The sequence below is a fragment of the Entelurus aequoreus genome, linkage group LG27 (assembly GCF_033978785.1).
Source record: "Entelurus aequoreus isolate RoL-2023_Sb linkage group LG27, RoL_Eaeq_v1.1, whole genome shotgun sequence".
NCBI lineage: Eukaryota > Metazoa > Chordata > Actinopteri > Syngnathiformes > Syngnathidae > Entelurus > Entelurus aequoreus.
Window position 1 is genome coordinate 19,008,230 of NC_084757.1, and position 14,212 is coordinate 19,022,441.

The window sequence follows — 14,212 nt, forward strand, 5'->3', positions numbered from 1 at the left end:
ATCAACATTTTATATGCACGCTGTAGGTATATATATGTAATGAAGTAACAGGTACATTCATATTATGTATTTTGCTCATTTTAAGCATACAGAAGCGTATTAATTTCACAAACACATCACAACGTTCGCTATTTCGTATAACAATAACTAGTACTAAACATGGTAGACTTCATGAGCCAACGATGACTACTTTGGGACAAACGACCCAGAATCTTAAAAATTTGAGCCTGAATATACGGAGGATGAACTACAAGTTTTAGAAGTGCTAAACAGACGCAGCTTTAGTGAAAAACTAAGCATCATGCAGTGCTGAACAAGAAATACAAACTACAACCAGTAGAACATTGACTTACTGTACAATGTCTGCTTTCATTGGGATGCCGACTCATGGGATGTTCATATTTTCCCATTGAGATAAAAAGTAATCATAATCCTCACAGTTTAAAAAAAAAATAGTATTACTTGCCATCTCCGGGTGTAATTTGGATGTCGAAGTTGATCGACTTCTCGGCTCTACTATCGGCTACTATACAAGTCAGAGGCATTGTTTATAATCTAGAATTAACTTTTACAGACCCAGAGGCTCAGTATGTCAATAGCAGCATCCTGAACGTTGGGGTTTATAGTACCAATATTGCTAATACTTGGATAATATTCAGGTGACAACATGTAAATGGAGTATTGTTGGCAAATTTTGGATGTTTTTTAGAGGGCTTTATTGCAATCGATACAATGACATCATGAATCCCATTACCTCCATTGTTAGCTGACTTTTACTAGCGTTTATTTACGAGTTAGAATGCATGAAAAACATAAACATGTGTCTTACATAGGGATTGTGAATGATAGGAAAAATTCCAAGAAAAATGCAGTTCCCCTCTAATGACTGACCTGTATGGTTTCCTTTTTAATGTTATATTTATTCAATATTGTATTAATTTCAACATAATACTTATACATAGTACTTGTAATATTTACACATTAATTTATGCAGCATAATGGAGGAAACATTGTGAATACAGCTCACAGATGGCCTGGCCAGGATCAACTAAAGTAGAGCCAGCTCCCCGACAAAGACACACATTTGTCAAGACATGATCATGTGGTCTGGACCACACAAGACCATCATAGTAGTGGTGGAGCTCACTTTACCATGGCTGCAAATAAACAGAAGGTTTTCAAGAAGAACATAGACCTGACGACAGAGTGTATCAACGCTAGCTGGAGAAACCATGATGTTGCCAGTTGCAGTAGAATGTATGTCAGTTTTGCAACCGTCCACCTACTCCGCGGCATTGAACACACAGGAGCAGGGTGTTGAAAAGAAGTGGCTAAGGAAAGCTTCTAGCCATGGCCAAGAGAAAAAATACTTTCAGTTATGACAGCAGGGGGAGAAGCCTGTCACTGTTTTACGACCAGATGTACAGGTGTTAAGAGTGAAAAGTTCAGGACTGGTGGTCCCCAAGCCTGTCAATGATATATGCGTGTTCTCATGTGTGTGACATACACCTACGGCCACAACGTGGAAGTTAATCTAGCTACCAGAGATGAAAAGAGTACTTAATTAAAAATCTACTCAAGCAAATGTACTCAAAGGTTATTGATGGAGGTTTTCTAGAATACTGTGAAAAAAAATAAGAACTCTAACCTAATTTGATCTGGAAACCAACCCTAACCCTCAACGAAATGCAACCACAACACAAAGCCTTAATTCTAATCTTAACCACATCCATCACCTCAACCATAACCCTCACCAAAACATACCTTAAAGGCCTACTGAAAAAAAGCAAACTTTATCGTCGATGTTCTCTACTAAATCCTTTCAGCAAAAATATGGCAATATCGTGAAATGATCAAGTATGACACAGAATGGACCTGCTATCCCAGTTTAAATAAGAAAATCTCATTTCAGTAGGCCTTTAACTCAAGCCCAACCCAAACTGTTGACCTTAATCATAGTCCAAACTCTAATTTTGAAGCTAACTCTAGCACCACTTTACAAATTAAAGTACAATAAATACAGAATAACTTAAGTTTTTGCCACCTGGTAAATGTATTGGTTTCAATTTGCATTGTTGGTTCGTAGTTTTTCCTACTCTGAAAGATTTTGAAAACGACTTAAAAATCAAAAATATACAAGACAAAACAGTACACCACTTAACATGACAACTACCATAACAAACAGAAATGACCTTAAAATGGTCTGTTTAGATTTTAAACACTATTTAGTAAAATATGCAAATTGCACAAGATGGGATGACTTTTTTATTTTATTGTAAACATAATCAGTCATTAACTCAACAAAACAGTGACAACTCATTAAATCAACAAAACAGTGACAACTATTATCAATAGTATTTCAATAAATAGACACAGACTTCAATAATACTGCCTGCCTCACTGGGAAGTGGCTGCCAATACATGATTTGCACAGCACCATCTAGTGGTCAGAATTGAAATGCTTCATGGCAAGCTCAGTCAACACCGTTTACATTCTTTAACGCAAAAGGCTACTGGGCACGTCTTTAGTGGCCGAAGTAGTGAGAGAGTGAGGAGGGAAGGCAAAAGTGCTTAGCTGAGGTAATGTCAGGGCAGATGATGGTGAGGATGAGGAGAAGAGGAGGGACAAAGGTCACACATTCTAGCAGCACTGCATTTTGTTGCTCTTGTGGCCGTCAGTGGTTGGCGGGACGCTGATGTCCACGACGTTGTTGCCGGGAGACTCGTCATGTGAACACCTGTCGGCTATCTGCTTCTGTGACACGATGCGGTAGATTTCTGCAGTGACCCCACCCCGCCAAAAACAAAAAGTCAAATAAACTTTCCTCACACATAGTATTTTAACTTATTTTTACACTTGTATGGCAGCAAAGAAATTATAACAATGGTGACAATTTTACACTGGAATGGATGAAAATAATTTCCATTGTTTCTTGTGTTTAACTCAAACCCACCTGATAAAATACTCTTGAAGGACTCTTCTACGTTTGTCGAGTCCAACGCTGACGTCTCAATGAATGACAATGTGTTCTTCTCTGATGAGGGGACAACATTCAAGACTAAGTTTATTCAGTTTTCTACAAGACAATAAAGGGCCTTTTGAGTTTTTTGCAGCCTTAAAAGCCTGATTTTGTAAGAGAATTTCCTAAAACATTGTGGCGGTTAGTGTTTTATAGTGTTTGGAGAGTCTGACACACCTGTTTTTTTATTTATTCTGTTTAATTACATCAGGTGTAATGCTTAAAGAATAACTGATTAATGAATCATTTTTTTTAGAACGAAACTTTAAAATTGTTTTCTGAACATCTTAACATGGTTAACAAAAAGATTAACATGCATAAGCAAAATCAGCTTTATTCAGCCACAAAAAATACAAAGTATTCCTGTAAGTTAAGATGTGAACACTGCCTTTACACGAGAACATTTTAACACACAAAACAGAACCTCACAGCAAATGTTCGCATCGTTTAAGCTGAAGACAACTAAATGATGGAAAATCAAATACTCTAAAAGGAGTCACTTGAGAAGATATATTGCAATACAGAGTGATTTCCAACCCCGTATGTGCTGTGAGAGATCAAGTGTGTCACTAAATTGGTCCAATCAGAAATATCTATTTACGGCAAATAATCTATATTTGCTTATCTATTGATGCCAGCTGTGTATAATAACTGGCAGAAGAATTCGATGCTCTTCCACTAAAAAAGGAGCGGCTTAAAGTCTGGAATTTATGGTAAGTTGTACAACATGTAATGCAAAATATATCAGAAACACTTATTTATATCCAAGGTTGCATTAACAAATATCTTTGACAATCAAGATTTTGTGTTATGAATGCACTAAATTGGTAACCTGACTCTCGCCAGATCGTTGTAGTTCACTGAGCTCCACACAAGGATCTGGGACTTCTCAATAGGAAATGTATTTCAGAAGGCAGGGCCTTGTAAACAAATCATTGTATGTGATTGGATAAACCACTTGTCCGTTATCTTGAATGACGTGCTACTTTAACGACTCACATCGAAATCAACCCGTGACGCTGATGAGAGCGACGCTACGTCACATCTATGAAATCCCGCCCGGCGATCCTTATTGGTTCATTCTTTTTTGCTATCTTAAAGGAGTTTGCATTGCCCTCGAGCCCAGACCCTTGTGTGGAGCTCGGCGAACTACAAGGATCTGGCAAGAGTCAGGTTACTAAATTGGTATCTAAACTCGAGTGTTGCCATCACCCCTTTGAATGCAAGCGCTCCAGCAGCAGGGAATAAAAATTATGTAAGGGATAATAATTCGCAATCCCAGTATTTTTTTTGTGTCTATATTGTGCTGAGCTGTTGAAAAAAGCATAATGTTTAATAGGAAAACATTTGCATAAATGAAACAAATTGCCCTGTCTCTTGTTAACAGTATCAAAAACTTGAAAGTTATGTCTGAATCACACTTATTATACACAAAAAATGCTGTCTCTGTGCGATTAATCACAATTAAATATCTTAATCACTTAATAGCCCTAGTTCAAACACATTGCACAAATTACACCCCCTTTTAACAACATTGAGGAACTGCTGCGCGTTCTTTAGTGGCGATATCTGTTGATAAATGAGACACGTCACACATGTTGGCATCTTCGTCAACGTAAACAAGGGTGTGGATCACACTTATTATACACAAAAAATGCTGTCTCTCTGCGATTAATCACAATTAAATATCTTAATCACTTAATAGCCCTAGTTCAAACACATTGCACAAATTACACCCCCTTTTAACAACATTGAGGAACTGCTGCGCGTTCTTTAGTGGCGATATCTGTTGATAAATGAGACACGTCACACATGTTGGCATCTTCGTCAACGTAAACAAGGGTGTGGAGACGTGAAAGTGCAGAGCAAGAACGCATTTTATGGATTAGACAGTTCACATACGTGTTCTAGCCTTATGCAGGGACAATTTCAAATTGGTACGATTCTAACAATTTTTTTTGCACAATGGATGATTGTAATCTTGAAATTGGAAGTCCCTACTTTGGAAGTAGAACTAAATAACCTTTCTTCCCTCAAAATTGGGACTTTTGTTGTCATCTCAGCAAACATGTCTGTGGGTGTTACCTGCAAAAGCTCGAGCCTCGTCAGTGGGAACGGCCCTGAGGTGTCGCAGGTCGCTTTTGTTGCCAACCAGCATTATTACGATGTTGTTGTCGGCGTGATCCCTTAGCTCCTTTAGCCAGCGCTCCACATTCTCGTATGTCAGGTGTTTGGCGATGTCGTAAACCAACAGAGCCCCGACTGCGCCGCGGTAATACCTGATGGCGATATGCCATTTTGCATTTTTTAAACTTTTGTTCTTTTGTTCCAAAACAACACACACATTACTCACGCCGAGGTGATGGCTCTGTAGCGCTCCTGTCCGGCGGTGTCCCAAATCTGAGCCTTGATGGTTTTGCTGTCCACCTGTAAACTGCGGGTGGCAAACTCCACCCCAATGGTGCTCTTGCTCTCCAGGTTGAACTCATTTCTCGTGAAACGGGACAAGAGGTTGCTCTTCCCCACCCCAGAGTCTCCTATAAGCACGACTATAAAAAATAAAATAATATCAGACTACATTTCATGAGTCATAACGTTGGTAAATAAACACTCATTGGAGTGCCTGACACACCTGTTTCAGAGTTAATGGTAGGAGTCATCACAAACTAGTTTAGGGTTTCCCTTTGATTTCCAATATATCTGTGGCAATGATGTCATAAGATTTATAATAGGTGTTGATGCATATATTTTCTTTAAAAGGGTTTAAAAATATACATATATTTAAAAACAAATCTGTGTTTTTAATTAGTATTAACAATCCTCCAATCCTTTTAGTCACTGTTTCTGTATTAAAAACGACTAGCAACAAATATAGCATCTTTTCTGGTGTTATGGGAAACTGAACTCTTTACTTCTGTCCCTTGATGTCTACGACGAACAGCGAGAGCTGCAGTGAGCCTGACAACACACTTGCTTGGCGCTGCAGCTCCAGCTGCATATTCTCTCCTTAAAAGCTGCCACTGTCCTCTTAATATTTTTAAATTTTGTAGGTCGCTGTCTGCAGGTATATCTCGGATATATTAAAGTACGTCCACATCACAGACATGCTGCCAACGCTCCAGACAATCGCGTGCAACTTGCCTACGTCATCACAACATCCTGTTTTGGCAGTGCTGTTTGGTGATTAACGTCTTTGTTTGGTGGCCGAGTTTTTGGTGCATCACTAGTCAATGGGGTGCAATAAATTGTTTTAACAACGATTCGGTTCAAATAATAATTTCATGTTGCCGATACGATTCAGGGACGGTATTAGTTTAATAGAATGATAGAATCCAAAACGATTCAGTAACTTTTTAGCAAAGAAAAAAAAAATCAAGCAGTGTTGCTGTGAAATAAATACTGGATATTGGACACGGCAGGTGAAGTTTCTGATATTCCTGTATTCCTTTTTTTTATAATGAAATTAGGTATACGGTAATTGAATTATGGGTACACATAAGCAGGTAAACTACAATTAATGGCCAATGCATTCACATCTCATTTGAATAAAGTACAAACAACACTTTGGGTTGAATTAAGTGGAAACCTTTTCTGCTCACATTTTCAACATTCAAGACATTTTCAATTAAGTACTACTACCAACATTTTAACAAATTTACCTGCTACTTTTGCTGTTTTTTAAAAAATAAAAATAATACAATAATAACACAAATAATGTGCAACCAACATCTCTTTATGTTGAATTAACAGTAGGTTTACCTAAAGGGAATTAAGTTCAACGAAACATTTTCAGATTAAATGAGCAGTTAATTAACAGCTCGGGTAGCAGAGAAAAGTCGCAACAAATCCTGCAAGTTATACTGTAGCTGTAATATTACACACGCTTCCCATACATGACCTGAGTCCATTTTTCAGCCTATATAAAGACAATATCAATTTATATTTGAATAGATTCTGTGGAGCTAGGGGACATCAGGTGAGGTGTAGCAGCTTTAAAAAAAAGGGAATTTGTGTATATACATAAAAAAGATTGTATTAATGTTGAAGCAAAAATGTATGCATATGGTGACTACAGGTGCCATTGGACTTCAGGGGAAGGAGGATCAGCTTGAGAAAACATTTTTTTTATGCCCATTTATACAACTTTAGTTACGTAAAAAAAAGCTAATATGTATTTAAAGGCCTACTGAAATGAATTTTTTAAATTTAAACGGGGATAGCAGATCCATTCTGTGTCATACTTGATCATTTCGCGATATTGCAATATTTTTGCTGAAAGGATTTAGTAGAGAACGTCGACGATAAAGTTCGCAACTTTTGGTCGCTGATAAAGAAAAGCCTTGCCTGTACCAGAAGTAGCGCGACGTCAGAGGAGGAAGGGCTGCTCACATTTCCCCATTGTTTACAATGCAGCGAGAGAGATTCGGACCGAGAAAGCGACGATTACCCCATAAATTTGAGCAAGGATGAAAGATTTTGTGGATGAGGAACATTAGAGTGAAGGATTACAGTGCAGTGCAGGACGTATCTTTTTTCGCTCTGACCGTAACTTAGGTACAAGGGTTCATTGGATTCCACACTTTCTCCTTTTTCTATTGTGGATCACGGATTTGTATTTTAAACCACCTCGGATACTATATCCTCTTGAAAATGAGAGTCGAGAACGCAAAATGGACATTCACAGTGACTTTTATCTCCACGACAATACATTGGCGAAGGACTTTAGCTACGGAGCTAACGTGATAGCATCGGGCTTAAATGCAGATAGAAACAAAATAAATAAACCCCTGACTGGAAGGATAGACAGAAAATCAACAATACTACCAAACTCTGGACATGTAACTACACGGTTAATGCTTTCCAGCTTGGCGAAGCTTAGCAATGCTGTTGCTAACGACGCCATTGAAGCTAACTTAGCTACGGAACCTCGACAGAGCTATGCTAAAAACATTAGCTCTGCACCTACGCCAGCTCTCATCTGCTCATCACGACCCGTGCTCACCTGCGTTCCAGCGATCGACGGTACGACGAAGGATTTCACCCGATCACCGATGCGGTCGGCGGCCCGAAGACGGAGGAAGTCAAGGTGAGGTCGGCGGCTAGCGCGTCTGCTATCCATCTCAAAGTCTCCTGATTGTGTTGCTGTAGACCGCCGCTAATACACCTACAACTTTCTTATTTCCAGTCTCCATTGTTCATTAAACAAATTGCAAAAGATTCACCAAGACAGATGTCCAGAATACTGTGGAATTTTGAGATGAAAACAGAGCTTTTTGTATTGGATTCAATGGGCTCCGAATACTTCCGCTTCAACGATTGACGTCACGCGCAAACGTCATCATATCGAAACGTTTTCAGCCGGAAGTTTGCCGGGAAATTTAAAATTGCACTTTATAAGTTAACCCGGCCGTATTGCAATGTTAAGATTTCATCATTGATGTATAAACTATCAGACTGCGTGGTCGGTAGTAGTGGGTTTCAGTAGGCCTTTAAGGGGTGGGGTGCCAGAGAACTTCTGGTGTGGCACAGCAGCTCGAGAAAGATTCATTTTTAAATCAATCAATCAATCAATGTTTATTTATATAGCCGTAAATCACAAGTGTCTCAAAGGGCTGTTTATTTTTAAAAGTGCTAAGGCAACAGCAGTTATGTCAAAGCCAAAAATGGATAAATAAAGTTTGGGGGATCGGAGCGCTAATAAAGGTCAGGGGAGGGACGGCAGCTGCATTAAAAAAAACCCTGCTACTATAAGTTAAATTGTGTTGGGTTACCGCCAAAACAGATCGATTTTGTGATAGGTCTGGAAAATTGGGAATTCCAGAGAACTCCAGGGTAGGCTCAGCAGCAATTTTATGGACCAAATGGATAGCAACGTTGAGAAAGTAATACAAAAAACACCACTCAGAATAATTCTTTTTTCTGCAAGTCACACATTGAAATGTTTAAAAATTCTGGCTTAACATTTCACAAATTACATTTGATGGCTTTTCAATTCATTGTTCAGATTAAATTATTTTAGTAAATATATTTGTAAACATCATGTCTAGTCTGTGTCCTGGATACATATTGGGAGAGTAAAACTTAACAGGCATTTCCACTGCCTCAGGCAACATATTTGAACCAAAAAAGTAATCACTGGCAGCTTACAAACTTATTATACCAGTGTCATTTTGACAATACAGTATTTCCTCCATAGTAGATGTGTCTTTGTAAACTGCATTACCTATACAATAATACAGTGACTGTGTATTCGAAGTCAGTCCATTCCCCTAGCACGGGAGTGAGCCACAAGCGGCTCTTTAGTGCCGCCCTAGTGGCTCCTTGGAGCATTTTTAAAAAAAGGCCTGAAAATGAAAAAGATGGGGGAATATTTTTTTGGTTTTAGCATGTTTTTTGTTTGAGGACAAACATGACACAAACCTTCCTAATTGTTAGAAAGCCCACTGTTTAATATGTTTGTGTGTATGCTTCACTGATGAGAGTATTTGGTGAACATCGTTTTGTCCTACTAATTTCGGCAGTTCTTGAACTCACCATAGTGTGGACTGTGACGCGCGCAACAGTTTGTTTAAATAATAATAATAATAATAAATTGCATTTGTAACGCAGTTTACATTTGTTAAATTCTCAAAAAGCTACAAAGTGTAAAAACAAATTTTTTTTTAAAAAAAGATAGGCTATTACATGTAAAATCTTCCACTCCTTTGTCTCATTTTGTCCACCAAACCTTTTATGCTGTGCTTGAATTCACAAAGGTGCGCTTTGTTGATGTTATTGACTTGTTGGAGTGCTAATCAGGCATATTTGGTCAGTGCATGAATTGATTAACGTAGACCCCGACTTAAACAAGTTCAAAAACGTATTCGGGTGTTACCATATAGTGGTCAATTGTACAGAATATGTACTGTACTGTGCAATCTACTAATAAAAGTCTCAATCAATCAATCAATGCATGACTGCAAGCTAATCAATGCTAACATGCTATTTATGCTAGCTGTATGGAGATATTGCATCATTATGCCTCATTTGTAGCTATATTTGAGCTAATTTAATAACTTGTATTTTCTTTGTATATAATTTAGTTTTGCATGTGTCATGACACATTATCTCTATGTAATATTGACTGCATTTCAGATAGTTGTTTGTGTGCCATGTTGTTCCAGACCACAGCAAACATTACCTAGCTTGCCAAAGATTGTAATAAATCTATTAAAAGAAGACAGCCTGCAGTTTTCTTTAAATTTGCCATTAAAGCCAGTAATTTTCAGGAGTTATTTCACCGTCTGAGTAGCCTCTGATGTACTAATGGTTTCTAATGTTGTAAAAATGTGTAGAATAAATATAACATTTCAACATTTCTGTCAACGAAGATTTGCATCAGCCTGCAATACATAGGCATTTTGATAGACTAATTGATTGAAACTTTTATTAGTAGATTGCACAGTGAAGTACATATTCCGTACAATTGACCACTAAATGGTAACACCCGAATACGTTTTTCAACTTGTGTAAGTCGGGGTCAACTTAAATTGATTCATGATACAGATATATACTATCAGATATATACTATCATCATAATACAGTCATCACACAAGATAATCATCAGAGTATATACATTGAATTATTTACATTATTTACAATCCGGGGTGTGGGATGTGGAGAGGGGTTAGGTTTGGTCGTTATCATCACTTCAGTCATCAACAATTGAGAACAGAGAAATGGACATTGAAACAGTGTAGGTCTGACTTGGTAGGATATGTACAGCAAGTAGTGAACATAGAGAGAGAGAGATCAGAAAGCATAAGAAAAAGTATCTACATTTGATTATTTACAATCCGGAGAGGGTGTTAGTTTAGGGTCGAAGTTGCCTGGAGGTGTACATTTATTGCGGTTTTGAAGGAGGATAGAGATGCCCTTTCTTTTACACCTGTTGGGAGCGCATTCCACATTGATGTGGCATAAAAAGAGAATGAGTTAAGACCTTTGTTAGTTCGGAATCTGGGTTTAACGTGGTTAGTGGAGCTCCCCCTGGTGTTGTGGTTATGGCGGTCATTTACGTTAAGGAAGTAGTTTGACATGTACTTCTGTATCAGGGAGGTGTAGCGGATTTCATAGACTAGGCTCAGTGCAAGTTGTTTTACTCTGTCCTCCACCCTGAGCCAGCCCACTTTGGAGAAGTGGGTAGGAGTGAGGTGGGATCTGGGGTGGAGGTCTAGCAGTAACCTGACTAGCTTGTTCTGAGATGTTTGGAGTTTAGATTTGAGGGTTTTGGAAGTGCTAGGGTACCAGGAGGTGCAAGCGTAATCGAAAAAGGGTTGAACGAGAGTTCCCGCTAGAATCTTCATGGTGCTTTTGTTGACCTTTTTGATTACCTTGGTTGCCATTTTATCACAGGAAAGATTAGCCTCTAGAATGGAACCTAGGAAGGTGACCTCATCTTTCCTGGTGATAACAATGTCACCCACTTTCATAGTGAAGTCATTGACTTTCTTAAGGTAGGCTATTATAGACACTAAAGTCATGTGTTGCCTTCATTATAAGACTTATTTACGGCTTTTAATTTTTTGCGGCTCCAGACAGATGAGTTTTTTGTATTTTTGGTCCAATATGGCTCTTTTTAACGTTTTGGGTTGCCGACCTCTGCACTAGCAGGTAGCTTCCGGTCTTGTCAACGCCAGTCCAACCCAGAAAAAGGAGCAAAAGACAGCACTTTTAGACCAATAAGGGCACTGAATGTCACCAGAAGTCTATAATGTGACGTAAATAGATGATGACATGTTTAACATTAACCACACGACGTTGTAAAGGAGAAAACCGCAGCTAGCGTCAGCTGCCACCACCAGCTGCTGACTGATGCTAGTTAGCGCCCGTGCGAACTGACACTTAGCTCGTCACATGAAGCAACACAAATATATCTGACAGTTTACCTTTAAACAAGAAATCATATTCATCGTCTCTGTTCCCCATTTTGTGCTTGACAAAAGCAACCTCTTCGTTGTGCCAGACACGCTCCTATTTTTCTTCTTCTTTTTCCACTTCTTCCTCTTATTTTTCTTCTTCTTCCTTGGTTTTAATGACAGTCGGCAAGCATTCTTGTATTGCGCACTACCGCCACCTTCTGATATGGAGTGTGGACCGAGATGGAATCCTACTCTATATTCTGTTATTTAAAATAATTGCTTGTTTATCAACAACTTTAGCATTTTATTCATTACATTTTGAAGCTCTCAGAAGCCAAGTTATGTTATATTCCTTAAGATTTTTTTATGCAAGTTTGAAGTATCGATTATCTAAACACAGTTTTGTTTGCATATTTTCAGAATGTAGATATATATATATATATGTATATATATATATATATATATGAAATTCTAGCTGTAAATATACTCCTCCCCTCTTAACCACGCCCCAACCACGCCCCCACCTACCGAAATCAGATGTCGCAAGGTTGGCAAGTATGGCAATCTCTAGGGCTGTGAATCTTTAACGATTCGATTCAAAATCGATTTTTTTTCAATTCAACGCGATTTTCGATTCAAAACCGATTTTTTTCCACGATTCAAAACGATTCATTCAATACATAGGATTTCAGCAGGATCTACCCCAGTCTGCTGACATGCAAGCAGAGTAATAGATTTTTGTAAAAAGCTTTTATAATTGTAAAGGACAATGTTTTATCAACTGATTGCAATAATGTAAATTTGTTTTAACTATTAAATGAACCAAAAATATGACTTATTTTATCTTTGTGAAAATATTGGACACAGTGTGTTGTCAAGCTTATGAGATGCGATGCAAGTGTAAGCCATTGTGACACTTGTTCATTTTTTATTTTTTTTTATAAATGTCTAATGATAATGTCAATGAAGGATTTTTAATCACTGCTATGTTAAAATTGTAACTAATATTGATACTGTTGTTGATAATATTCATTTTTGTTTCACTACTTTTGGTTTGTTCTGTGTCGTGTTTGTGTCTCCTCTCAATTGCTCTGTTTATTGCAGTTCTGAGTGTTGCTGGGTCGGGTTTGGTTTTGGAATTGGATTGCATTGTTATGGTATTGCTGTGTATTGTTTTGTTGGATTGATTAATTTAAAAAAAAAAAAAAAAAAGATTTTTTAAAAGTGAGAATCGGTTCTGATTTGCACAACGTGAGAATCGCGATTCGAATTCGAATACATTTTTTCCCACACCCCTAGCGATCTCTATTATTAATAGAGATAAGGAAAAAACAGCAAATAAGTTAGCAAAAGAGAAGGTTTGGTTAGTAGTGGAAGATATTTTACGATTGCAGTCCGAACAAAGCATTACATATATATATATATATATATATATTTTTTTTTTTTAAATTTATTTATTAATTAATTTTTTTAAATGTTTTATTTATTTATTATTATTTTTTTTTTAAAGACAGGGTTTAATAATTAAATATGGTCATTTTAAATGAATATTATGATCATTGAAAATTAATTATTTCAAATATGTTTATTTTAATGTATAATTCTATGGCTGGATGTAATAAGGAGTCACAAAAAAATTCAAATAAAAATACAATTAATTTTGATGTTTTTAGCAAAATATAGTAAAAATGTATTTAGTTTTGTTTTTTTAAATTAATAAATATATTTATTTTTAGGTAAAATAAACATAATACAATTTATCTCTCGTCTGGATGATTTAATTCTTGTCACCCTGTTGTCCTCCCGTCTCTTCCCCAAGGATGGCTCCATGAGCTGGGCAAACGCCTGGAGCTGCCCTATGTCAACAACACGGTTGGGAGAGGCGCTGAATTTTGTGAGTCTCCCGGAAAATTTGTGAGGGTTGGCAAGTATGGAGATCGCGGGCCGTGCGTTTCCCACCTAGGCCTTCAGTGATCTCCAACTTCAATGGAAAAACTTCAGGAAAGATGAGGTTCCATTCTAGAGGCTAATCTTTCCTGTGATAAAATGGCAACCAAGGTAATCAAAAAGGTCAACCAACGAACAAGATTTCTCTACAGAATCTCTTCTCTGGTCAACAAAAGCACCATGAAGATTCTAGCGGGAACTCTCATTCAACCCTTTTTCGAATACGCATGCACCTCCTGGTACCCTAGCACCTCCAAAACCCCCAAATCTAGACTCCAAACATTATAAAAAAGAAAGATACAAAAAAATGCTTTTTATAAAGTAATTTATTGTTTTTAATAGACT

The 14,212-nt window shown here is 37.6% G+C and overlaps 1 protein-coding gene across 1 annotated transcript; it reads right to left on the minus strand.

The window, feature by feature from the left end:
* Positions 1–2,238: 2,238 nt before the first annotated feature.
* LOC133644669 (ras-related protein Rab-11B-like) lies at positions 2,239–12,115 on the minus strand. The gene is made up of 5 exons (XM_062039348.1): positions 11,948–12,115; positions 5,374–5,569; positions 5,106–5,299; positions 2,955–3,035; positions 2,239–2,778 (listed from the first exon to the last, which is right to left on the minus strand). The coding sequence occupies exons 1-5, from the start codon at positions 11,985–11,987 to the stop codon at positions 2,642–2,644; spliced, it is 648 nt and encodes a 215-aa protein (XP_061895332.1). The 5' UTR covers positions 11,988–12,115; the 3' UTR covers positions 2,239–2,641.
* Positions 12,116–14,212: the final 2,097 nt, after the last annotated feature.